At 35.4% G+C, this 27171-nt stretch overlaps 2 protein-coding genes across 2 annotated transcripts; both read right to left on the bottom strand.

Annotated features, from left to right (window-relative positions):
* Positions 1–1177: 1177 nt before the first annotated feature.
* LOC121414542 (transmembrane protein 39A-like) lies at positions 1178–12591 on the bottom strand. Its single transcript, XM_041607751.1, has 8 exons — positions 12374–12591; positions 9208–9424; positions 7765–7848; positions 5986–6140; positions 4742–5021; positions 3333–3517; positions 2142–2262; positions 1178–1709 (listed from the first exon to the last, which is right to left on the bottom strand). Exons 1-8 carry the CDS (start codon positions 12499–12501, stop codon positions 1488–1490), a joined length of 1392 nt encoding a protein of 463 aa, XP_041463685.1. The 5' UTR covers positions 12502–12591; the 3' UTR covers positions 1178–1487.
* Positions 12592–19315: 6724 nt separating this feature from the next.
* LOC121414541 lies at positions 19316–27047 on the bottom strand. The gene is made up of 5 exons (XM_041607750.1): positions 26947–27047; positions 25089–25201; positions 24227–24498; positions 23066–23355; positions 19316–21825 (listed from the first exon to the last, which is right to left on the bottom strand). The coding sequence occupies exons 2-5, from the start codon at positions 25187–25189 to the stop codon at positions 19567–19569; spliced, it is 2922 nt and encodes a 973-aa protein (XP_041463684.1). The 5' UTR covers positions 25190–25201; positions 26947–27047; the 3' UTR covers positions 19316–19566.
* Positions 27048–27171: the final 124 nt, after the last annotated feature.

The raw sequence follows: 27171 nt of genomic DNA, 5'->3' as shown, positions 1-27171 counted from the left end.
TTGCACCCAGTGAATAGGATTGCATATATTCAATCAGAAATAGAAGTCAGAAAAAAAATCTTGGAACCAGCACGATTTGAACCTCTCATCTACCGATTGCCAGTCATTGACTCTACCACTAAGCCATCACTGGTCCATGGCGCAGTCATGATGATATAAGAACCTCAGTTATTTTAATTTGACTTGAATGTCCAACGTACTTACTTTCAGATGAAGTATAGGTTCTATGTAATTACTGGGTGCAAGCCAGACATTGTATTTACAGTTTAAAACTTGCCCATTAACCTTTTTTCCATTCAAGTCTTTGGTAACCCATTCTTGCATTTCTGTCCCCCCACCCCACCCCCTCAGTTGTTTAGTGTTAATTGGTAATGATTGGACCAACGGTAGATTGGCTCAAACCTGGGAAATGTTTCACAAAGATTGAAATATGACTGAAATAGTTGCCTGTGGCGCATAAAGGCATCCGCACACCTTACAATATGTCTCGATGGTCTGCGACCTGATTTTGGAATAAAACGTAGCAGAATACGATGCTGATATTGAGACATGGAATATCTTACTGTGTAATGTTTGAAATCATCTCAGGAATATATGTTTGAAGCTGTGACTATGCTATTATCCTTAGAATTTCATCTCCTTAGAAAAAAAGCGAAATTAGTATCTAGTCGTAATGATGTCATAGGAATGGTACGATTGGCTATGATTTGAAACTAATTTAATAGTAATAGCCAATTTTTATAGAGCGCTTTTTCCAGAATGGCTCAAAGCATGTTACAGCATATTATTACCCCGGTCATTGGATTCATTTCAATCCCGCACGAAAAATGCACAATTTCCACTCCCTGGGGAGCATTCCTTGGATTCATCTCAGCCTTAACTCCAAAATAAAGGCTTACAGTCATTGTAAATTGTTAAATTAGTTTTCTCTAAGTTAATTTAACCCTCAAACAAAAAGTTACATTCAGAAAAAGAACAAAATGTGATATGTTCAAAAAACGGATCGAGGACTAGTCGTTGAGTGTGCGGAGGCCATTATGGGTGCTTGTCATAGCATGCACACCTATATGTAATAATCACTACCTTGTAACATACCATGGGCAGAAAATCCCAACTAATTACTTTTATTGGGAGATGAACGTCCTACTTTGATTTGCATTGGTCTTAATCTTCTTCTTTATACTGGAAATCATTTACTTAATTCAATTCTTATTTCTCATTGATATACCTCTCTTCAATTTTTGTCAAATGTACCCCCTCAAAATTGGTAAGTTTATTTTGGATTGTCCCTCCAAAACTGGGTTCCCACTGTAAGGATTAATCTGCTTCAGAATGGCTGCTAATATTACACTACTGATTTTACAGACATTCTTGTCAATATTGCAGATTTTAACAATCAACCCCACCAAAATTAGTTTAACAAAGTAAAGGAACTTCATAAGTAGTAACCAAAAAAGATGACATCACATGCAATCGACCTTTGACCTCTACTCCACCTCGTCGTGCACGGGTCGATAGACCTTGCCCAAGATGAAGCGGCTGCGCAGCAACTTGAAGAGAACGTAGTAGTTGCAGAACAGGAGGAGGGAGAGGGAGATGACGTAGTGCCAGTGAGAATGACGGATGAGGAGATAGAGTTGGGTTGCTATGACGCCCAGCTGTAAGAACACGAAGAGGTTGAGGACTCGAAGCGGGTCGTGGAACATGAACTGCGTGGGATAAGAAAAAAAATTAAACATAAATGCCAGCTGCGGTAACTATCTAAAAAGGAAGTTCAACCAGCATCCAATCAAACTGACCAGCTCTGTATGTAGAAACAAAATGTCCAATATGAATTCTGGTAGAAAATCATACTATAAAGTAATTGGCAAAATAAGCATTGTAGTCCAGCCTCATGTTGGGTCTATTAACTAAGCAATAATAAATAATTTATCTCACATGTGTTATCGGTGTTGGTGATCATCATTGTGATAAGAAATCATTGTTTGATTTCAAATGTCCTTTTCACAGCATTGTGACAACCCCCCAATGGATATGTGTGCATAAAAATTGCATGCATTGGTAATGGAAATGGCCTCCTAGAATTGGATCTGACGTTGGTTACTCAATTTTAAATCTAAGAAAGTTCAATCTGCACTTACATAGAAGCGAGCATAGGACCGGTCTGAGGGAAAGGCTACATTCTGCTGTCCAGTTGCCCGATAGATACCCTTGTTGTATCTGACCAGTACCCCTTGCGGCCACACCGTTGTGTCTGACCAACTAAAACAAACAATTTTGAGGATACAATTACTCATTGGTATTTGAATAAAATGAAGAATCGTATGGTTCACCTAACATAATTATATCGTTTCTATTTATTCAATTACTATTTATAAACTTCTTAACTATTCGTTCGTCCATCCATCCATATGTAAAACCTTTCATCCACCCATTCATTCATCGACCTATTCATTCATTCATCCACCTATTCATTCATTCATTCATCCACCTATATATTCATTCATTCATTCATCCATCCATCCATTCATTCATTCATTCATTCATCCACCTATTCATTCATTCACCATCCATCCATCAATTCATTAATTCATTCCTAAATTCCTTATACATTCATTCATTTTACATTCACTTTTCACTCATCTTTCTATTTGCTTACTTAATATAAATTTATTTATCATTTGTAAATATACTCTTCTTATTACATGTACATGGAAGCATATTTTCATCAACAATTTCATATCACATGCTTTATATAATTCAACATTTAATCACAAAGCTCCCCCCCTCTCCAATACAGAACACACTGATGCTTTGAAAATGCATTTAGTTTCCATAACATTCTGAGCAGATAAAGGTTTTGGGGTTGAACCTTAATAACAGACAATAACCTATATCCAACTCGTAACATTCCAGTTATATTATAAGATTATCGTAAACAGACATCTACCCAGAACATTACACCACTACAGATCCTCTAAATAATGAAGTGATATTTCCCAGGTAGAATTGATACCAATTATAATTTCTTTGTGAGTTTACTTAATCTACATGATAAGCTTGGGGCTAGGCTTGATCAGCAAGGATGTTACTATTCTGTTAGCTACAATTGCCAAATTCTCTGTAATATGTTACAATCATAAGAAATTATTGTATATTAGTAATATTTGGTAAAAAGTTTAATACAATTCCATTCAATTAAATTCATTTCATATTAGGGATTGATACTTATAATTCTAATATACTTATACGCACTAAGCACAAAGCACTGAACTTAAAAACGCCAAAGCAATTTGGGTTCAATGCTTTGTGTCAAGGTGCTAGGTGCTTACAGGTGTTGAGGTGTGTTGCTATACCCATGTTCCATCTTCTGCCACCGACCGAGGTGTAGGGAGCACCGATGGAGTGCGTCGCAGTACGCCACGGGTAAGAAGTGTGAGCCAAACATCACGAATGAATTGATCCACACAAAGGCTATGAGAAAACAGGACCACCACAGATCCAAGTACATTGCCGGCTGTAATGAGAACAGAACATAAGAATCAATTCAGTGGTGTGACTACACACAAGTGGAAACAGCTGAAATTGCAAAGGGGCTCACAGGCCTAATTCATTTCTCATAGACTCGTGTGTTAGAGTGGCACTTAAAAAGAATTTATAAAAAATAAGGAGGAAATTCGAGGGTTGATTGTTTACTTCCAGTGGATAGGATAAATGTCTGACAATCCATATCTGACCAGAAAAGGGTACCTCGACTGGCTCATTTTAAAAATATATCAGCATTTATGAAGACTACACCTACGGGACCAAATTCATCACTTGAGAGAGTAAAATGACCCTAATTTTTGCGCCAGTAAAAATATAGTTCAATAGTGGTGATATATCTTTCCAATTAGGAAAAAATAAGTTCAGTAGGTACCCTCCTTAGAATCAGTGTTAGATTGTCAGTCATATTCATTCATTTTTATCAATCAGCAATATCAAATTTAAAAATTGAGCAATGGGTTGGGTCGAATGAATATCTATGGCCTGCCAGTTGTGATTAGGCCCGTGCAACCAAAAATCCTTTACATTACTCTATAAATTACTAGAAATACAGCACATACAATCGTCTGTTTTGTTTTTCTGTTGCCATGTGTTTAATCAATACTCCATATATTCCGGGATGAATTTTATGCCAATCCTGTGACATACATATCCCACTTTTTCTTCTTTGTTTCTCTCTGATAATGTTTGCAAAGTTGGAGTTAGACCTTGTACTGATTTAACTTTTTTGTGTGTATTCACTTAAATCAGTTTTTACGTGAAACAATCTAAAAGCATTTGTAATTCAGCCATTTTCTTTTGCTGCAAGAATTTTTTTGAATTATCAATAAAGAACATTATTATCATTATCCTTTACTGTTTTACAGAAAATGTTTTGAATTATCAATACAGAGCATTATAATTATTATCCTTTACTGGTTTACAGGATATATTTTGAATTATCAATACAGAGCATTATTATTATTATCCTTTACTGGTTTACAGGATATGTTTTGAATTATCAATACAGAGCATTATTATCCTTTCCTGTTTTACAGACAGAGTACCGTCTACACAAAAAGCTGAAAAGAAAAATCAAATATTAAAGAAGGTAATACAATAACAGCTTCTACTTTGCTACTAAAACAGTTTTATGAAACAGGGACCAGCCACAGTATGCCATTTTGGCGGCAAGAGTAAGGTGTTATTCAATTACCTGTAAGAAACAAATCGGCACAAAGCCAACGTAGTATGCGCAGACCATGGAATTGAAAAGCACGCTCTTCATACGGGAGTTGAAGTCTAGCTTGAGGAGGTCGGCTTCCTGCCTGATCTCGTTGGGGACGTGGGAACATTTGTGCTTGGCAGGCGTCAACATGGTGATACCGTTCCATAACAGTTCCTCCTTGCTCCCCTTGGCCGGGGGAGCAAGCTGTGAAAAGAGGGTCGTGTTGAAGTCCAGGGTCAGGCCGTACAGGAGAAAATAGGAGATCAACCTGTTGCGAGTCATGAGAAGGAAAATGGTTAAAGGTACAAGACAGTAGTTGCTGCAAACAATTATTTCATGAGAGGTTAATCGTCAAAATATGATCATACATCTAGATCTGGTACATTAATGTAAACTTATCCTTTTAAATCATGAAATATTAGCTCAAAATCGATAATTCTGATGATCACCTACACAGAAAAACATATATGGGACAGTGCATTAGTATTCCTTTGAAAAATATGCGACATTTGACTGAATTCCGTGCATATTTTGCTCATTTCGCAGCTGAAAAAAAAAAAGAAAAGTTGCGTTAAATGTCACAAAAGCTCATGATTAGATCAAAACAACGCTGAATTATGCCGCCCTAGAGCTAGAATTATGATCAGAAAATACCATTGCGTTGCTGAAATTTTAATTAAAACCATTCACAGATGGGCAAGACGGAAGTGACTTTGTGATTATGGAGTGTGCAGCGCGAATTTGAAAACCAGCGAATATGTTTTGAAGCCGCCGAGCGCGAAAAATTAATCCCGCGAAAATAACAGCGTTTACAGTACACTATTTGTAGTTTGTATTCTACGGCAATGTTGCAAACAAACTTATTTTAGTTGATTGCAAATATTTCGATTGTCCAAAAGTTCAAAATTGATTGACCAATATCAACTACTAGTATAGCCAGTTTTAATAAAATTTCTTTATCAAGAAACGGCAATGAATTCATACATGCAATTGATTTCAGGACTTGTAATCAATTTGAGTGAATAAAACAAATCTGCAATTAATTGCAAGCACATGATTTTAATTTGACCCTTCCCAATGTGCTCCCTTTTGCTTTTGTCACTGTATTACATGAATTATTTGAGGAATTGTCATTTTATCTATAGGTCATCTTTTTTCATCTTTTTTCATTTTACAGTGTTTACTTGAACAATATCTGAATAGGTAAAACTGGAGTATTTGATGTTACTTACGGGTAGGCGAGGAAGAGGAGATTCAGAGGAGAGTTGTTGTTCATCAGCTGCCAAAGACACCAGAGGCCAAGATTGAGGAAGGTTAAGGTGATGATGAGCTTGATGGCCTGAAGGATACAGTAACGCACTGTAACGACTGTTACTATTGGTGTCAGCTACGGAAACAATAAAGATCAAGGTATTGATTAAGATTGAGGAAGGTTAGGGTTATGATAAGCTGGATGGCCTGAAGGATGCAGTAACGCACTGTAACGACTGTTACTATCGGTATCAGCTGTGGAAACAATAAAGATCAAGGTATTGATCAAGATTGAGGAAAGTTACGGTGATGATAAGCTGGATGGCCTGAGAAATGCAGTAGCGCACCGCAACAACTGTTGCTATCGGTGTCAGCTGTGGAAACAATAAAGATCAAGGTATTGATCAAGATTGAGGAAGGTTAAGGTGATGATAAGCTGGATGGCCTGTAGGATGCAGTAACGCACTGTAATGACTGTTACTATCGGTGTCAGCTGTGGAAACAATAAAGATCAAGGTATTGATCAAGATTGAGGAAGGTTAAGGTGATGATAAGCTGGATGGCCTGTAGGATGCAGTAACGCACTGTAATGACTGTTACTATCGGTGTCAGCTGTGAAAACAATAAAGATCATGAAATTATTGATGAATTTCAAGTTAGCATTAGTATTACTGGAAAATGATGGCCCCCCTTCTGATCTCGGCTGCAGTTCGCACGATCGCAACAAAATTTGGCACGCACATTCTTTACCACATAAACTACAAGCTAGTATAAAAAAAAGTTCTGAAAATAATAATTTTTCATTTATCATGAATAAAATATGCAAATTTATTCATAAAAACATAATATTTGCATATTTAACACCCAATTCCACTTCATATTTTCTTCTTTTATTGCAGATGCCATCTTTGTAATCTAATTTAAAGGTTTCCACAAAGAAAAATTGTGAATGCCAAATTTTTCTTTATGTATTTCTTTGTTTTTAGAATTTCTTATGTATTTCATCTTTTGTTTTTCATTGTTTTTTCAATGGAAATTATTACAGACCATTGAACAATTAAACTAAACTCTAAATATATTTAGCAGACCAATTAGAATGAAAAATAGTCACCCTTTTGTGAATTTCATCTCCCACAGACTTTGTACACAAAGCTAAAAATGAGCCATTTTCGGCATGACATTGCCTCATAAAAAGTCACGCGATGTCGCGATACTGCACTGTATACCCACATGTCGTGAATTTGGTCTCAAAAGTTGTGCGAGACTTCAAAGAAAAAAGTCATAAAATTTTGCGGCGCTATCTTTTGCGATTTGGAAATGTCGCGCGAAACATCGAGGGGGGGGGCCATGATGGCCTAAGTCTAAAATGTCCTTTTAGAGTTAACACAACCCCCAAAATCAAAAGTAAGTCTAAAATGTAGACACATGATAAGTAAATATCATGCTACATGTACATATGACTTTCGCCTTTCAATGAGAGGGTCATGGGTTCAAAACCCAGACATGGTGTTAACTTCCTTCATCAAGAAGTACATCCACATTGTGCTGCAGGAATGCTTGAAATTACTTGGGAATTGGGATGGCCAGCTATGCATTTGCCAACGATGCCTTCAGCGCTCAGTATATACTTGTATTATTACTATCAAAAGATAATTTGTAATTCACAAAAAAAAGAGCAAAAATTGCCTAAAAAATAGCCCATATGAAGATGATATTATCCCACCCCCACCCCCCAATCTGCGTTTTAAATTCAGACGTACCTCAATGATGAAATGCCATACCAAGCGCCGGATGAGAACCAGTGTTACAAAGATCAACAGGAAAGGATCAATGAGATGAAAGTTCTGCCGGGGAGAAACAAGAAAGAACTCAACAAAGTCTAGTCTAACGTTTTCTACGTTCTACGGCAATATGAATTTGAATTTTGAATACATGTATGATAAATGATGTAGGAGATAAAGGAAAAATATGATTCAAGAACAAACTGTTTTAAAGGGGAATGAAACCCTTGGAACAAGTAGGCTTGTGTCGAAACAGAAAAATCAAAGAATGAGAACAAAGAAAGTTTGAGAAAAAATTGGACAAATAATAAGAAAGTTATGAGCATTAATATTGCAATCATTAATGCCATGGAGATCCTCCCATTGGCAATGCGACAAGGATGTGTGATGTTACATGTGAACAAACTTTCCCATTGATGGACTATAAAATACCCTCAAAATGTCTCTTTTTGCTTTTTCTTATGGTGATGCAAACTCTTTATCCATGATGCATTCGTTAAAAATCTGTATTACATGCCCTCCTATAGAAAGAACAAATGATCTACTGATATATATGATAAAAGAGGCAGTTTATGTGAAATATATACTAAAGTAATGGGGACAGTTGTTCACAAGTGACATTACACATCTTTGTCGCATTGCCAATGTGAGGATCTCCATAGCATTAGTGATCACAATATTCAAATGCTTATAACTTTCTCATTATTTTGTCCAATTTTTCTCAAACTTTCGTTGATCTGTTTCTTTTATTTTTCCCTGTTTTCACACAAGCTATCTTGTTCCAAAGGTTTCGTTCTCATTTGGGGAAGTGTTTACAAAGAGTAGATGTATTATGAATTGCACAAACTAAATTGTGTTCTCAGCCAATGGTATCGCAAGGATTTTTAGAAGAAAACTTGCATTCACAATAAAGGCCACATGCAGGACAGGAAACAGGTTTTATTCATTTTATGGGAAGGGCAACTGTCGAATATTTGGGCTATTTCTTTTAATTCAAGAGCTACTTTTTTGTACAATCAATAAATTCTGCAATAAATGCAAATTTAATCATCTATCATAAGTAGAAAGAAATTCACTCTTCACTATAAAATGGGTACCCGGTAGGAAGAAATTCCTTGAATGCTCGAGTGCCTGTCAGGGTAGCCGTGCTAAAGCATGGGTAATATTAAGCAGCACTAAGTAGCGCTATTTAAATTTTGCATATCATTATTATTATTACTATTGTTGAAAGCATTATTTCAAGCAAGAATATGCAAAACAAGTCAAATTTTTGCCAAAGTTAAGTTAAACAGATTTCTGTGGTCACAAGAGATAAATTGACCGACACAAAGTCACCTTTATAAATTGAAGACATTCTCATACATGTACATGTATCTGGCAAAGGAATTTTTCAAAAATGTTTCTCCCCTTTCTCACACTTACCATGGCTGTGTTAGAAGGGGCCAGAGGCAACCACCAGACTGTCTTATAGATGTTGATATATTGAAGAAACAGGGCAGTCAGTAAGTAGATAACAGTGTGCGTCTCAAAGAGAAGACTGCCCTCTGTTGGCAGGTTAGGGATATCAGGATGACGGATCGGTGTGATGGTGATTAGGGTAGTTAGAGGGGTGTTGCTGCCACTGCCGCCAGTACCACCACTGTGAAAACAGGAAACAGAAAGATTGTACATGTATGCTCAATATGATAGGGAATCAATTATGCAGATGTAGATTGTCAACCCTGTATGAGTCAAACTTCCACAAGTCAAGCATTTTTCTTTATCTTTTCAGAAAATAATGTGCAAAAAATGAAGAATATTTGCCCAATAAAGTCAACAAGTTTTTTGTGGTCCCAAGATATTCAAGTGTCAATTACGGCTAATTCACCTGTTGCTACAGAGAAGTGTCAATTTCAGCAATTAAACCACTCATCCAATGTACATGGCTAAATCAAAAGTTAAGTTAAAATTGATTTTTTAAAAAAATCATAACTGTATGGAACTCAGTATTTTTGGTTACAAAAATGATATTTTTGAAAGGTTTTTTTTAATGTGCATTCCATGTTGCAAAGATAGACAGTATATATGTAGATTCACCACAGACAGGGTGGTTGCACTGTGAAAGAGAATTAAACAAGGAACTGCAGGATTGTCATTTAGATCTAGTTACTCTTTAGATTTCAAGATTTCACACCACCCAGACAAAATAAAGGAAAATATTCCCAAAAGCCAAGTGAACCTCCCAGTGCTCCCACCCACCCCTCCCAAAAATATATATATATCTTTTTTTAATGGTCTGCCCTCATTGATCAAATGTCAGACCACTCTAAGGGAAACTCCAAGTGCTACCACCCACCCCTCCAAAATATAAGAATAAACGTTTTTTTTTTGTCTGCCCTTATTGACAAGAAATTTATTGTGAGAACTGAGAAGATAGTATTTTATCTGTAACCAATGTTTAAGTCACTATCTTGTCTTCTTTGTTAGTAGGTAAGTTACATGTACAACACGCATATAGAGGGCGGCATGATGATGCCGCCCTCTTTAATTTTTCCCCTTTCTTTTCTCCTTTTGCCCATTTTTATTTTCATTTTGTTTCATCAATCTTTCTTTCATGATCTTTTGTTTCTTTTCTTTCTATTTTCTTTCCTTTCTTTATTTTTTCTTTCATTATTTCTTGTTTCTTTTGTTTTATTTCTCTTCTTTCTTTAATTTTTGTTTTCTTTTAGTATTATATTTTTTGAAAATTATTTTTGTTTGTTTCCCCCTTTTATACATTGTTCTAGTTTTTTCTGTGATATTTTATTTTCCTGCTATAATATGCTGCAACGGAGAAAACAAAAATAAACTGGATTTTGGGCATGCATGTATCTAGGTTTTGGGATTCAAGAGGAAGAAAGGAAAAAAATGTTGTTTACATATTCTGAGTTTGTCATGCATACTTTATTTGCTTTACCATTATGGGTGCGTGTCTATACATGTATGTAGATCAAAAAAAAATGTCCACACAATCAGGGAACAATACAATTCATTTATTCTCTTTCTATCATTTCATATTTATAATGATAGAACAATTTATATTTTACCACAAAGCAATTTGCAAAATATAATGACCACAAACAAGGTTTACATACAAGATGTACAAAATAAAAGTAAATTTGTGGTTGTGACTGCAGAAATAACATATTAGAAGTTTGTTTTATTCATTTCTAATGTTTTTCTTTACATTTTTGGGGTCACCAAAAAATATTGAATAAAGGTTTTGGTGGCCCGAACAGGCCACCATAAAAAAAGTTAATGTGGAGCCTTGACATAACAATAAAGGGCTTTCCTTTTTCAGACCAAACAGCATTCACTGTTACCCCATTATCTGCTCCTTTATTGGGAAAACAAAATGTTTGTTTTTCAACGATCCGTCGAATAGGAAGTAGACTCTAGTAATCGAGCGCGTTTCAAGCAACTTTTTCTTGACCATGCGTCAATCAGATTTAAAGCATGATGTCTCATATGGAAGAAGAAATAATGGATATTTAAGGTATGAACTTTTTTTCTGAACAGACAGCATTAAAACCCAGAAAACTAAATAAAAATTGTAATTTGCTCGAGCAAATTAAAATTTGGTAACACTACTTCCATAGACCAAAAGCTTCAGTCTCTGTATTTGGTTGTTCCGCTGACTTGCGCTGGCTTCTCTCACCAATACATAGACTGAAGTCAATGGAGGCCAATATGTAAAGCCAACGTATTAGCAGTAAAGTTAGATCAAACATTCGGCGGAAACCAAATTTTTGGATAGCAGTGAACAAGTGATTTCATTGGGCATTGTAAATTGCCATCTAGCATGACGTCATCATCCTTACAGACATCTTTGCCAGTCGCCATATATCGCAATATGTGCCGCTGCGTTGCGCTTCTCTTTATATCGCTAATTGTGCGTTCAGAAATTGTCGCTTGGATATCGAAAATTCAAATAGGAAACTAGGAAAGCCTTGGTAAAAGCCCAACTCAACGAATGTTAGGGCAGCAACACACGTCTGCCATTTTTTCCTCTCCAGCAAAAAATGTGAAAAAATAAGGAATCAATCATCGGTAATGTATATTTTAGATCTTTATTACATATATTTTGTGGTATCAAAAGAATGATTTAGCGTTTAGTTACTCTACCGAAAATAGTGGGTCATCGTTCAAAAAAAGAAAATCTACTCAAAACACTATAGGCCCGAATTGGCATGATTGGGAGAAATGATTACACAAGCAAGCTCACACTAACGTACTTCCTTCGGTGAATGGGGATGATAGTAAAATGTCGGAAATTGTTAAATAAATCCCCCGAAACGAAGTCGAAGGTTTACAGTTACACTTTCCACTGCTTTATTCCTTTAAGTAACTCAGAGTCAGACAGTCATGCATGCAATATTACTGGCATTATGAACATTGAGATGGGCTTCAAATGAAAGAAGAGAGCATATCTTTCCCTTCATGAAAATTTCATGAAGCAAATTTATGATCATGATAGCAGAAAATTCTCTGAATCTCGGTTTCGTTTTTTCTGGGACGCTCTGTATTATGGGAGACTGCACTAACATCATAATGAACGCGTGGGACCTACCGATGTCGAACAGACGAACCCTGGGATGAAGAATTCCCCCCATGAACAACATTAGTGGCATGAATCGGTGGAGGTGGCATCGATCGGCTCATCTGAGGTCGTCCTGGACCTCGTCGACCTCCTGCCATGGTTCTCAATCGTGTAATTTTGCCAGGATATTGTTGATTTCACATCAATGATTTTCCAATGTTTAACAAAAGTTGATTACCAATTTGAGAAGCGTCAATTGCGCATAGTAGGCCTAGCGCGATGTTTTCTTCATTGATTTTTTTAAGTAAACATCAAAATATAAACTAAATATTTTTAAAATTTTTTGCTTTTATAAAGATTTCTAATTAAAAAAATAATACATTGACATTATTTTCAGCTTTAGTTTCCAAAATTGTAATTTTTAATACGTGTAGATTGGCAACGTCATAAGTCATACGTATCTTTTGTCGAAGTTAGCAGATCATTTTGGGGGTTAATACAATTTAAAAAAAATAAAGGGTGTAGGGGTCTGTTGCAGATAAAGAGTTGCGTATAAACGCAATAAAAAATCAGTTGCAATTCCAAAATGCGCGCTGTTGATTGGTTGAATATCAAGTTGCGCAAGATTTTTAGAGTTGCGTTTAATTTGCAACCCTTTCTGCAACGGGCCCCTGGATACCCCCCCCCCCTCTCCCCAAGTGGCAGTGAGTCCAGGGACCAAGCTAGGGGACTAACTCTCTCAGCTGGACATGACAGAAGAAAAATACAACAAAGAAAAAGACATTAAAAAAATCAAATCAAGAAAATCAGAATAAAAAAATAATAATGAAAGAAACAACAGCTAGATCAAGAAAAGAAAAAAAACTGAGAAGGGATCGAGGAAGAAAGAAAGAAAGAAAGAAAGAAAGAAAGAAAGAAAGAAAGAAAGAAAGAAAGAAAGAAAGAAAGAAAGAGAGAAAGAAAGAAAGAAAAAAAGAAAAAAAGAAAAAAAGAAGAGCAGAAAGAAAGAAAGAAAGATAGAAAGAAAGAAAGAAAGAGAGAGAGAAAGAAAGAAAAAGAAAGAAAAAACGAAAAAGAAACACACAAAGAAAAGGAAGCAGTCATCAGTGCCATTATTAAGTCGACTGAGTATTATTTGATTGTAAACGACTTTGTATATCAAGTTTAATTGACAAATCTACAGTCTACTGAAGAATATCACCACCACCACCTGCAGCGCCACCATCGTCATCATAAACACTATATACCACCATCATCATCATCGATCATCATCATTATCATCATCATCGTCATCATATGTCATTCGCTGTCAGGTTCTTTCATACTGTAATAATAATAATAAATAATTTGTTAACCTAAACATTAGCTTTGTTGGGGAATATCATGCCTTCGATCACAATAAAGCCTGATTACAGTCGCTTTTTTTATTATTTAGAATGATTATACAATGTTACATGAACCATTTGATTAACCATATTTTATGTATTTTTAATAATTGCTGTAAAATATTCAATCTTTGAAATATATAGTACTTTTTATTGTATTACAAAATATATATTTCAAAAAGTTTTGTATCATTAATGAATGCAGAAGAAAATAACACAGATTATATGCATCGCTCGCTTTACTACTGGGTTCTTCTAGTTGACATATATATGTATGCATGTTTCAATATGTACATTTATCTATCTATCTATCTGTCTACTAGTATCTATCTATCCCCATCTATCTATCTATCAGTCTGTCTGTCTGTCTGTCTGTCTATCTATCTATCTATCTATCTATCTGTCTGTTCATATCACATCTATTTTTTTTCTGTGTTCCTCTATATCTTTCACAATTTTGCTTGAAAATGATGTGAGGTTCGTTGATGCCCCGGGGTTGATGCTTTTCGATCTTCATCTTTGTATTCCTTAAGCTTTTATATAGGCCTGACAGAAATCATATGCAGTCTCATAGTTTTATTTTGATGACATTGCGTATTGTTCCTAGCTGTACTTTATGTGAAACTATAAAAACAAATAGGCATGGTGTCATAATCTTTTTTTTTGTCAGATGAGGAAGCAGAACACGGTGTACATAATGGGAGGGAGAAAATCAATTAATTTGATATAAAGTGTATCTATCTACTAATATCTATCTATCCCCATCTATCTATCTATCTATCCATCCATCCATCCATCCATCTATCTACTATCTATCTATCTATCTATCTATCTGTCTGTTCATACCACATCTATTTTTTTCTGCGTTCCTCTATATCTTTCACAATTTTGCTTGAAAATGATGTGAGGTTCGTTGATGCCCCGGGGTTGATGCTTTTCGATCTTCATCTTTGTATTCCTTAAGCTTTTATATAGGCCTGACAGAAATCATATGCAGTCTCATAGTTATATTTTGATGACGTTGCGTATTGTTCCTAGCTGTACTTTATGTGAAACTATAAAAACAAATAGGCATGGTGTCATAATCTTTTTTTTTGTCAGATGAGGAAGCAGAACACGGTGTACATAATGGGAGGGAGAAAATCAATTAATTTGATATAAAGTCCCTTATAAAAATCGCCAATGGTATTTGAATGGTGGCGAATGGTATTTGAATGGTGAATTGAATGGTAAATGGTGAGTAAATGGTATTCAAATGGTGTTTCAATGATATTTGCTTAATGGTAGTTGGTAGATGATTAAATGGTCAATGGTATACCATTCACCAAATGGTGTCTCAGTGGTACTTCCTTAATGGTATGAATGGTAATTGTTTAAATGGCAAAATGTATACCATTTATCCAATGGTATCTCAATGGGATGTGGTAAATGGTGATTGGTAAATGTTTTAATGGTGAATGGTATACCATTTATCCAATGGTGTCTCGGTGGTATGTGCCAAGGCCTAATGGTATAATTGGTAGCTTTTTAATAGTTGATGGTACCATTTACCAAGTGGTTTCTCAACGGTATGTGCTGAGTCCTAATGGTATAATTGGTATTTATCTTAATAGTGAATGGTATACCATTTACACAGTGGTTTCTCAACGGTATGTGCCAAGGCCTGATGGTATAATTGGTATTTATTTTAATAGTGAATGGTATACCATTTACCAGTGGTTTCTCAACGGTATGTGCCAAGGCCTAATGGTATAATTGGTATTTATTTTAATAGTGAATGGTATACCATTTACCCAGTGGTTTCTCAACGGTATGTGCCAAGGCCTAATGGTATAATTGGTATTTATTTTAATAGTGAATGGTATACCATATACCCAGTGGTTTCTCAACGGTATGTGCCAAGGCCTAATGGTATAATTGGTATTTATTTTAATAGTGAATGGTATACCATTTACACAGTGGTTTCTCAACGGTATGTGCCAAGGCCTAATGGTATAATTGGTATTTATTTTAATAGTGAATGGTATACCATTTACCCAGTGGTTTCTCAATGGTATGTGCCAAGGACTAATGGTATAATTGGTATTTATTTTAATAGTGAATGGTATACCATTTAACCAGTGGTTCCTCAATGGTAAGTGCCAAGGCCTAATGGTATAATTGGTATTCATTTTAATAGTGAATGGTATACCATTTACCCTGTGGTTTCTCAGTGGTAAGTGCCAAGGCCTAATGGTATAATTAGTATATATCTTAATAGTGAATGGTATACCATTTACCCAGTGATTTCTCAATGGTAAGTGCCAAGGCCTAATGGTATAATAAGTATTTATTTTAATAGTGAATGGTATACCATTTACCCAGTGGTTCCTCAAAGGTAAGTGCCAAGGCCTAATAGTATAATTAGTATTTATTTTAATAGTGAACGGTATACCATTTACCCAGTGGTTCCTCAGTGGTATGTGCCAAGGCCTAATGGTATAATAGGTATTTGTTTTTGATAATGAATGGTATACCATATAACAAATGGTCTCTCAGTGGTATGTGCCTATACCAGATGGTAATTTGTAACCCAAAGATGGCTCAATGGTAGGGCCTATATGTCTATAATAAATTGAATGGTGATGGTACGTATACCCAATTGTAACCAAATAAAAAATTTGACGATTTAAAGAAAATCCATCAAAGATTATTACAAGTTTTTCATTTTTGACTTAATATGCAAGCTGCTTCCCCAAATCAAAGAAAATCATGAAAATTATGGGTTCAACTGTACCCTTGCAATATCAACAAATTGTCATTCCTGAAAGCAAAATAATCATAATCATAGCATGCAAGTTTTTGGGAGCATGAGGAAGATGGATGGATATCTCAATAATAGTTAACAATGCGAATGTTAAAAATAATATCATATTTCACCTTCCTCTCAATCCCTTTCTTTTTCTTTTAGATTCTTTGTTGTTGTTTTTTTGGGGGGGCCTCCCCCCATCTGCACGCCACTGTTTTTTTATAGGTTTTACTATCTTTTTTTTTAGAAATAAAATTTTCAAAGCAGGATTTTCCAAGGGGATGGGTAGTTTCCAGATGAAAATTTGACAAGCAAAAAAAAAGTCCTTACATGTGTAATGAATTACATATTTCCATTGAAATATATACGTTGTAACTGGGGGCACACTTGTGTAAGAATGGCATATTTACATGAAGAATATTGACTTTATGGCTCTCAGAGGCCCCCCCCCCTGTGCTTCCGTCTGCCTCTGTTTCCAATTTTTATTCTATTTCATTCTATTTCGTTATTATTTTCTTAATCTGGTATCTTCTCTCCATACATGTAGGCATGTTTGTGAATATTCTAAACAAAAATCTAGATCATCCTACAAAATACTAGTGATCAAAATAATACCGTTTTAGAAAGAATTGCGATTGCAAGTCCAATACCCTCTCTGTTTCATCTACAAGAAAAGCAAATAAAGCTGGCAACGATTACAAGTCTTAAAGTATCGTAGCCCTCATTTGTGATTATTACTGTGGTAGGCACAGCATACGGTTTTCTCCATGCATTTGTTATCTTTTTCAGATTACTTCTTCACTTATCAATATCATATATCAGCATCAATGTAGAAATGAATGACAAAATGATTGGAATTTGTATTTGTTGCTGTAAAGAAGTAGTGGAAAGACTAAGGCATATTAAAAAAGAAATACACTCAGCAGGATTATATCATTCATCATACATTTAATGAAATTTTAAACAAAATATTTGGCACTTGTCCATTGAAACTATTTCTTGCAAATCAGGTGAACTTTCCTTAAAGAAATCCCGACATGTGAGAGTAACATTCATACCATGCAACAAATCATGTAAATATACCACCATATAATTCAAGAATGTATGGCTTGTATCTATTCAATATTGTAAATGAGGTTCACCTATAAATACACCTTTCCCTCTCATCAAATTCAATGTCTATATTCATATTCTGACATCTGACATAGGCTAAAAGCTATCTTGGCGCAATTAGTGTGCCGTTTCATAACATAATTTTCTTCCGAAAAAATTAATTAAGCAAAGACAGTGGTTTTTGAGCCAATATTCTAAACTAAAAATACACAACTCTATCTTCATGGAAAAGTGTGACAACAAATTTGCACTACAAAAAGGTATCACATGTAGCATCATCTGGGCATATACACGTGTGTGTGTGTATAAATCATAAAACCTGATAAAATATTTACACACCAGTTGACATTTACTAAACTGAAAAAAAACCTTCTAGAAAGAGATTAAAGGAAAATAAAAAACATTTATACCTTTACATGCATATTAAAGACAGTTTACAACATGAGGTAAATTGTTAACACTTTGGTCCCTTAAATTGTATTATAACCTAGCTAGTTAGCAACGGATTTATTTTTCTCATGGTAATAATACAGTCAGAACCCAGAACCCAAAAAAGTAACAAGATCCACCTGGATGAGCTGCAAGGCATCATGCAGTTAACCTAATAACTGTATTCTGCAGGCTGCACTAACCCATACGCCATCCAGGTGAATACGATGTCAGTATTTTTATGTGACACAATGTAGCATAAAACTGCATTGAAAATAACTTAGTATGAAAAAGAATTACAGTAAAAATTCAACAGAATCTAAAAGCATGAAACTGCAGTAATCAAATTTCATCAAATTCACAGCACAAGTCGAAAAATATAAGAAACTATACCAGCAAGATAGCTGATTCAAAATGTTATTGAATTTGGAATGTAAAATAAGAAATTGTAGGAACTGCATTCAATATTTGAAAGTGCTGTGCTATCTTGACTAGAAATAGGCCAACGGCATAGTTTATTCAACTTTATTAATGAGCGTCGATTATCTTTCACTTATATCATTTGTCATCAATATATTTGCATTCTGTAAATTGATAATATTAGGGGTCAGTTTTAAAATGAGCATGAGTCGTGTCTGTATCAGAAAGGTCAAATTTTCAAATACTCGTCACCTACGGTTAAAATAATACTCCCTTGTTAAATAACTTTTTACAAGAGATATTTAAAATAGTACTAATTATATTAAATCAATTTCCATGCATGAAGCTGCACATTACCAAAACAAAAAATGAGTTATATCAATAATACACTTTCAAGCAAAGTTATATAATATCAGATAAACTAATTTATTTTTATTTCCATTTTGAAAGTAAAAATCACAATTCATAAATTGCAAATATGGTTGAATTTAGTATCAATGCATTGGTGAAGGTACAAGGACAAGGCACACCCCAACACCCCAATTCAAAAACAAATCTAAGATAGCCCTCCGAAAATCTGCCTTGAACATGTCTCTAAAATTTACACAAATGTGTAACATTCTTTATTGAGAATGTTGATACAAAACACTTTGGTTGCTTTATAAACTGTGGGCACTGGCATAATAACCCTACATGTATCTAGGGCAGGATATTTTGGGAGATCACATGGATGGGGGGGGGGGGGGGGGGGCTGTCGGCTGCACAATTTTGCTGATAATTGGCACAATTAATCTTAAAAATTGTATAGTAATTAATTTCATCCAAATTGCTATCAATAGATTAAGCCAATATCTTTAAATCTTTGTGTGGAATGTTGTGTTCTGCACTACAATCAGGAAGCTAGCTAATATCCACACAAATGCAAAATGTTTTTTATTTGAACTAATGTAGAGTCATATTGGAAAGAAAGTGCAACACAAAGGTTTAGTACTTAATGTGAAAAATCAACTATGCAAATTGTCAATTAGTTAATCACAGCTGAAGACGATAACCAGATAATCATATATTATGTTCACCGTTCAAAAGGTTTAGTCTCTTTCATGTCTATTTGGGAGAGAAGTCACATAAAGTGAGTCACCAGTGTGATTGCAGACAACACATTTCTCCTCAATGTTTTCCACGAAAACTGCCTCAAGAGGAGATCTCACCTGCATCACATGACTAATGTGACTTTCAATAGCAAGCTGCCTATCGGCAAACTGAGCCCCGGCAGTCCTTTCTAATACACGAACAATGACTACAGGTGTTCCCACACAGTCACACTGGCCAACATCACAGTGACAGGCAAGTTTCACTACGGTAATAGTCTGAATACAACAGAACTGGCCATCCCTTCGTTTGAAAACTGAATTGTTCCTTTTATTTGATCTGCTGTAACTTTGACTATGGTACAGTCTTCCCTCGTACTGGAAGCGGTTCCAATAAGTGGCATTCACACAATGAAGCTGTTCTCCAATAAGATGCTCGATAGCAATATGATGCCTTGCATCCATTCTTAAGATATTTGACTTGCCCAAAAGCTCAACTTTGCCAATCATCCTTCGCTGAACAGGTCTGTATGACCCTGTGTGAGTCAACTGTTCATAAAGTTCCACACATTTGCCTGTTGCATCTGACATGCACTTCTTTGCAAGCTTTCTTGTGGTCTGGTGTAATTGGAAGTTGTGAGCCATCTGTGTCACAATGTTCTGGGTTCCATGACTCAACCTGAGAAGAAGTTGATTATTTCCTTCGAAAGGAAAGGCAGAATGACTCCAGGCAGGTCCCCAAGAATACACGCTTTGTGACCAATGACACAATTGGTGGACATTAAATGATACGTATTCTCTTCCATACAATGAAGCAGTCTGGATGACAAACTTCTTCAGGGTTAGCTCTGCTTTATGAACATCTTCAACATGTAGCTCGTTCTGTAGCAGAGTATAGGCTGCATGTACCAAAAGGAACCAGTGTTCCAGAAATTGTGCTGGGAGTATCCCCTGTAAAATCAAAAGAGAGTAAAACAAAAGAAAGGATCTCCACTCAGAAGCCTTCCAGAAATGTCTTGTCGATAGACTTCTAGGAGCTCTTGTTACTTCCGCAGGTGGGTGAATCCTCAACAGTTTGGCATCTATTTGGGTTATTTTATTTCCAATATACCATGGGTGTATGTGATTGGTACTGTCCAGCCATAGATTGACAAACTGTCTGACTACACCAAGGAGGACACAATGCATGTAGTCAACAATGAAACCTTCTACAATATTGAAGTTGGGCATTACCATCAAGACTGAAGGGCCCTTCACACCATGCACTGGTTCGCCTGATTCTACTGCCCTAATAACATCTTCACGATGAGACTCTAATGTACGCAACTCTGGTTCAGGATATGTAAATGGAAAGCAACGCACAAAGCCATCTCCTTTTGGAAGACGCTCTCCACGATGGCGACACCAATCACATCCATATTGGCCATTGAACTGCATGCAGTTTCTAACTACAGGCCTAGCCACAGCATCACAAGAAGAACATCCCAAAAAAACACGACTGTTGATAACATCCCCTGTGGAGCTTTTCCACCTAAATCCATTTGTACCCAATTCCTGTAATTCCTCATTTAGTGGTTTCAAAAAGGCGTTCATCTTTGGCTTTTTAGAACCAAACCACAGCCCTGTAATTAATATATTACGTCTCCTATCCTCTGGCATCAGCTCATTTACTATACATTGAATTGGCCATAGAGAACGAGTTGATGACTTGAACACTGGAACACCATCAATGTTAAGGGTAAGGGTAATGTCAGAGTCATGCAAATTTCCTTCCTGTACCATTCGCTTTACTTCAGCCCCTGAGCACATGTCTTTAATGACACCTGGTCTCGTTCTATGTGATATCATTTTGTTCCTATCATAACCTTCTAAGAGACTCTGGAGCTGCTCTTTCAATGGTATTGTAACAAAAAAATTATCACTAACAATATTCTCTTTACAAGAAAACTGCCTTTCACATTGTGGACAATTGCCTACTTCTCCTATTACACTTCTGCACCCAATATATGCACTGCAATAACTGCATGTGATGTGGTACACTATATTGGTTATGTTAGAAAATTCTTTAAGAAAGATATATTTCGATTGAGGAAGAACCCCAGGAAAGAAGATGTCTAGCATAAATAACAAATCTTTCAGACCTACACCACTTACATTGTGCTTAAAAATATATGACAGTAAAAGTACTCTGGCTTGATCTATGGTGACCTCAGAACCGTCGTACAGTGGTTTCTCTCCGTTATCTCTTGGAAAATCATTCTGTCATAAAAAAACAAATATGGAATATAAGAAAATAATTGATAAAGAAATTAAAATTTGACAAATGTCTGTTAGTTTAAGAGAATAACATAGGAAAGAATCTCAAATTACAAAAATTTACAAATTTTGTTCTGATCCTTTGGCTACTTATCAGGAGAATAGTCTACCAAATAATGCACACAGCATTTTAATTAGAAATATTCAAATGGTGGGAGGAATTATTTCCTCAAAAAAGGATTTCTAAATTTCAGATATGTGTTTATTTGTGGTTAGGAGTAATCATCAGACAGAAACTCCAAAATGAAAATCACACTTTTCTTTTAAGCATTCTGTAGAAATCATTTCAAACATTAGTTTGTTTTTGGCAGTGCAACAATCCAGGTCTCTAAAAATCAAATTGACAAGCAACATCACGAACATGTGGCCGTGACGTATAAATAATGAGGCACAAGGAGAAATCCCCTCTGACTCTTTAACAAAATCAGCATATGCAGCTGGGTTGTCAGAAAACTTGGCTTGCTAACACCCCCCATTATAGGTTCATGATAAAATTCTGTAGTACAAGCTACAAGGAAATCAGTGAAATCTGAAAAGCTGAGAGCAATAACAATATCCAGAGTTGAATCTGCTGCCTGCCCAGTACTACCATGTACATGTGGTGTAGGTCTTACTTCTCAACGATAATGGTGTGACATTTGTTCAGCTAGCAAATTTTTTATTTCAAGTAAGTTGTGAAATTAATCTGTGAAATGCTGTCAATTCGTGGCAAAAGATGTTATTTATCTTGCGAAATATATTTCAATGGAGGTCATTCATTCTTGCTCCCACGCGTCACGGTTGACGGGCGCCGACTATACCCTGAACATTTGTCATTTTTCATAAATTGTAAGTGGAAAAGTGGATTCGTTTCACATCTAATGTTTTTCAACTTGAAAATTTGTGGCAAAAAATTAAAAATTTGATATCAGAAGGTACATTCAATTATAGTTCAATTCATAAATCTAATTTAGGAAATGTTTAATATTCTGAATATTAGATATATACATGTAGATGTCAATCGAAGCAAAATTTTACTTCAATTTGGATTGCCTGCAATCTCAAGAGCTTAAGATCAATGTTCATGTTTTGGATTTAAATACCTACAAATGAATCTTGTAATAAACCAAAATTGTTCTAAATTTATCTCAGCTTTATCATATGTCTCAGTCTAATTAACTTGTATTATATGAGTTGATATTACCCTGCCATCAGAAGATTCATTGTCACTGCCATCAGTCTCTGGATCAGGTTCAGGATTAGGGTCAGGCTCCGGCTCAGGCTCCGGATCAGGCTCCGGCTCAGGATCTCGCACCGGCTCAGGATCCGAGTCATAATTAGTATCAGATTCCCGCTCAGGATTTTGCTCCGGCTCAGGATCCAAGTCATAATCAGGATCAGGTTCCCGCTCAGGATCTCGCTCCGGCTCAAAGTCATAATCAGGATCTGGTTCCAGTTCATGATCAGAATCTCGATCAGATTCTGAACCAGGCTCTGAGTAATTCCAAGACAAGAAACCATAAAAAAATGTGCCTTAAATGCAAACCCTTTGATATTGACTTGTGATCATTAAAATGTATGGGCATCATTCATATCATTTTTCAAATTCTTAGTTCCGACTATGATATTCTTCTACTGATTCATTTCCATGAATCTACAAGGGTTATTTAAATTGTATGTGTGTACACTACAAACATGGGAAACAATAATTCATTTGTTAAAAAATATTGTTTTCGATGTCTTTATTGACATAAAGCTAATCTGAACAAAATTAAGGCACTTTTGTATTTCAAAAGCCATGTTATGTAACCTCTACAACAATAGGAGTGTAAGATCACTTTAAATGGAGATGAAACAAACTGATACATTATTTTTAAGCATAACATTATTACCAATATCTTTGTCTTACTTCCAAAGGGAAGACACTTTGTGTTAATAAGAGATGTACAAAAATATCCTATCACTCCAGTAACTTGTGTTTCAGGATTCATTTGGAAATAAAATCATATAAAGGACACAGCATTTTTTTTTTCTTTTTTTTAAATTGCTATTTGACTATCCGCAATCAATATAGAAACTGGCAATCACAAATTATTTACTGTATTGTACAGGGTGTACCTGGTAACAAAATTTTGATTTCATCTGCATTGTTTCATATCTCGAGTAATAGCGATAGTAAAAATAAAACAGCATAATATAGATTCTGCTGCACAAACAAAATAAAGTAGCACTGAAAAGATAAGTCTAAAGATGTGCTTTAGAATGATCCATAATTTAAGAGCCGTTCATCTTATTGTTATATATGCGGCTCAGCTGCATATATAACAATAAGATGAAAAGCTTCTTTCAAAATAACATCACTTACCATGAAATTGCCCTTCTAGACTAGATTCGATATCAGACTCTGTCTCCGAAATTGTATCTGACTCTTTTTGCGATCCATTTTCCATGTGCATATCAGGCTCTGGTTCCCAATCCAGTTTTGTCTGTGATTCAGACCTAAGAGCTACATGTAGGTCCTGATCTGAATCAGAATCAGATATTACATAGAGTTCAACTTCTGGTACAACATCAACCTTTTTCTGTGGGTCTTGTTCCTGACGTAATTCAACTTCAACTTCCGCATGGTCTGCACAACTGGTAATGAAAACAACAGGAAGAAAATGAGGAGTAAGATAGAAAGTACTTAAGTTGAACATGAACAATTACATATGAATATAGTATATGAAATTCAAATGCGTGTCAGTAGAAAGTGGCAAGTAATCAGAAATAATGCTGAATGTGTTTTTGGTGACTGAGATCACCTGTAATCTGATATCTCAAGGAATGAGTTTGATATGAGGACCTAACTATCTAAATGAAAATACGAAAATTGTAAATGAGCAAATAAATATTGACAAATCTGTGAGTAATATCATAAGAAACTGTCCCACATGTTTAGTACTGTAAGTTCCTTAAGAAACTTCCATTGTGTGGGTGTTAATGAAGAACATATTTCATTGGAAAGGCCTTTAGGGCACAATTATATCTAATTGCTTCTCCTACGAAAAAAAATCAAGCTGCTCAAAAGGAAAAACCTTGAGTTTCCAATTTGTATTTGAATTATCACAACTTTAAAACCACTTTAGGTTTCTCATCCTTTAATTTCTCTTTCAAAAAAGTTATATATCAGTCTCTGATCTGCTGTTAACAAATAAATGAATACATGGGGAGAACCTATCACTTACATTTTTTTACCCGAAAGCTTCCAACTGTGTATGGTAGACTTTGGAATCCCACCTTCTCTATATCTTTTGTAGGCTCCACGCTTTGTTATGTGATCTTCCATCGTGCAGCTTACCTGTGTAAAAAAAGAAAAAGTTTCTCATCATATTTGCAGACTTTCAACTGAGTGATATAATTAATAACAGTATTAAAACCATTAAAGTGCGAATTGGACCAGCAGAAAGCAATTCCTTAAAAAGCTGTGTGCACTTGAATAGCCTAGCTTACCCGGGGTAATATTAGCAGGGCCCGCTGGGAGAACAGCTTCGGAACTGAAGTGGCTACCCTGGGTGAATATACTGTTATTATTATTAATTGACCCTCTAAGAAAACAAAGTGTTATACAGTATAGGAAAGTCACAGAATAAACAAATTCTGCGAGGGGATATGTAATAATAAATTGGGTGCATTTTGGTTTATATAGGTCAATCATATAAGTAGAAAAAAATAAACAAATGTACAGTTTGTGAAATAACATATGGAGTAATAGCATCAATTAAGTAAGAATTAAATGCAGATCCATAATCAAATTAGGGAGACCAAAAAGCATATATTATGAATAGACTTGTTCTATTCTATTTATGTCTTCTAATACCAGGAAAATCAAGGGATACTGGATCGTCGTGGTCAAATTCAATACAAGTTATGTGTACAGGAAGAGCCTATAACATCGACAGACAAATAGATCTATTTCTGTCAGTGCTAATTCCAGATGTTCAGGGAGGAATTAATCATTGTTCAACTTGACAATGAAAAAAGAATATTTCATATAATAAAGACAAAGGAAGTTGAGTGGATGACGTCATAGTCTCCTCACGTGTATAACAGCCAGGATGTGCATGTAACTGTTCTGTGAAATTAAGTGAAATTTTAAAATGTCAAAACTTTCTTATTTTACATCTGATTTTGATGAAATTTTCAGTGTTATGCTTTTTAAATTTTTCTCTTTTTATTCTTATCAACTATTTGTTGGGGTGGACTTGTCCTTTAACTGCATAATGTAGTCATCGATAACTGCGTAAGTCTCTTTTAAATGGGTGAGAAGGGATGCAAAAGTAAAGAGAAAATAATAGAAAGTATATAATCCGCTTACCATTTTTCCAAAATACATGCTGGAAAATACAAATTTTTTATGAAAAATATTCAGGATGAGGTTCTTTGATCATTTGCTGTTATGTTTGTAAATGTGTATTTTCTAGCATAAATACGTTAGCGTGGATGTTTTACCCAAAAACATTTTGCTGACCCAACTAGCGCTAGCTATTCAGATTCAAAACATGGTAAGCTGTAGCTGGTTGCATTTTCTATCATTTTCTTTTTATTATCGTGCCCCTTTAACCCTTCAAAAGGAGGGATCACAAAATTAATAAATAAAAAGTAAGTTAAAACTGCAAATTTCCTAATAAGTCAAGACTTTGTTTGAGTTTGATTTAATTTAGACAAGTTCGTGTCTTGTGGATAGCTGTAGCGAAGAATAGCTTTGTTTCGTCAAGCAGTGCATTTTTTCTTTATCAATCATCATGAAGCAGAGCACTTATTTAAGTTATTTTTAAAACTGTTAAACTTAATTAGTGTTATACTGACTAGGACACTTTTGTTGAACGAAAAATGAGACTGAATGAAAAACTTTGTCAAAACTAACACCAAATTGACAGAGTGGGGCTAAATAAATTCCTGCCAGTGCTATTTTGCCAGTGCAGATTTCTAATGAGCTAACTGTTCATTTTGATTGTTAAATCTAACATACAACTAGTTCAAGCTAAATCAAAATGGTAAGAAAATTACCGTTAATCGTAACATAGAATAATGAATTATACTTACAATTTTAAGTCATGACTCCAGCACACTGTCTAACGATAGCTTTAGTTCAATACACCGCCGTCGCGGAGCTAGCTAGCCGCACGAGATCGAGACTCGTAGTCTAGTCGTCTAGTCGGCCGGAGCTGGCCGGAGCTGGAGCTGCTGAATCGTATCATTTCCTGCTGAGTAGGCAAAACATTATTGTGCCGCCAAACTTATTGTGGTGCGTGATTAGTTAATCTTATG

This window comes from Lytechinus variegatus, chromosome 4 (genome assembly GCF_018143015.1).
Source record: "Lytechinus variegatus isolate NC3 chromosome 4, Lvar_3.0, whole genome shotgun sequence".
NCBI classification, from domain to species: Eukaryota; Metazoa; Echinodermata; class Echinoidea; order Temnopleuroida; family Toxopneustidae; genus Lytechinus; species Lytechinus variegatus.
This window is presented reverse-complemented; position numbering and strand designations above follow the sequence as displayed.

Coding starts and splice junctions, on each gene's coding strand:
- LOC121414541 (XM_041607750.1), bottom strand. CDS start 25,189: ATGGAAGATCACATAACAAAGCGTGGAGCCTACAAAAGATATAGAGAA. Junction 23,356..24,226: donor TCTAGAAGGGCAATTTCATG/GTAAGTGATGTT, acceptor GGAATTACTCAG/AGCCTGGTTCAGAATCTGAT. Junction 21,826..23,065: donor ATGAATCTTCTGATGGCAGG/GTAATATCAACT, acceptor TTTTTATGACAG/AATGATTTTCCAAGAGATAA.
- LOC121414542 (XM_041607751.1), bottom strand. CDS start 12,501: ATGGCAGGAGGTCGACGAGGTCCAGGACGACCTCAGATGAGCCGATCG. Junction 2,263..3,332: donor AGCAACACACCTCAACACCT/GTAAGCACCTAG, acceptor TGTTTGTTTTAG/TTGGTCAGACACAACGGTGT. Junction 1,710..2,141: donor GGTCCTATGCTCGCTTCTAT/GTAAGTGCAGAT, acceptor TATCCCACGCAG/TTCATGTTCCACGACCCGCT.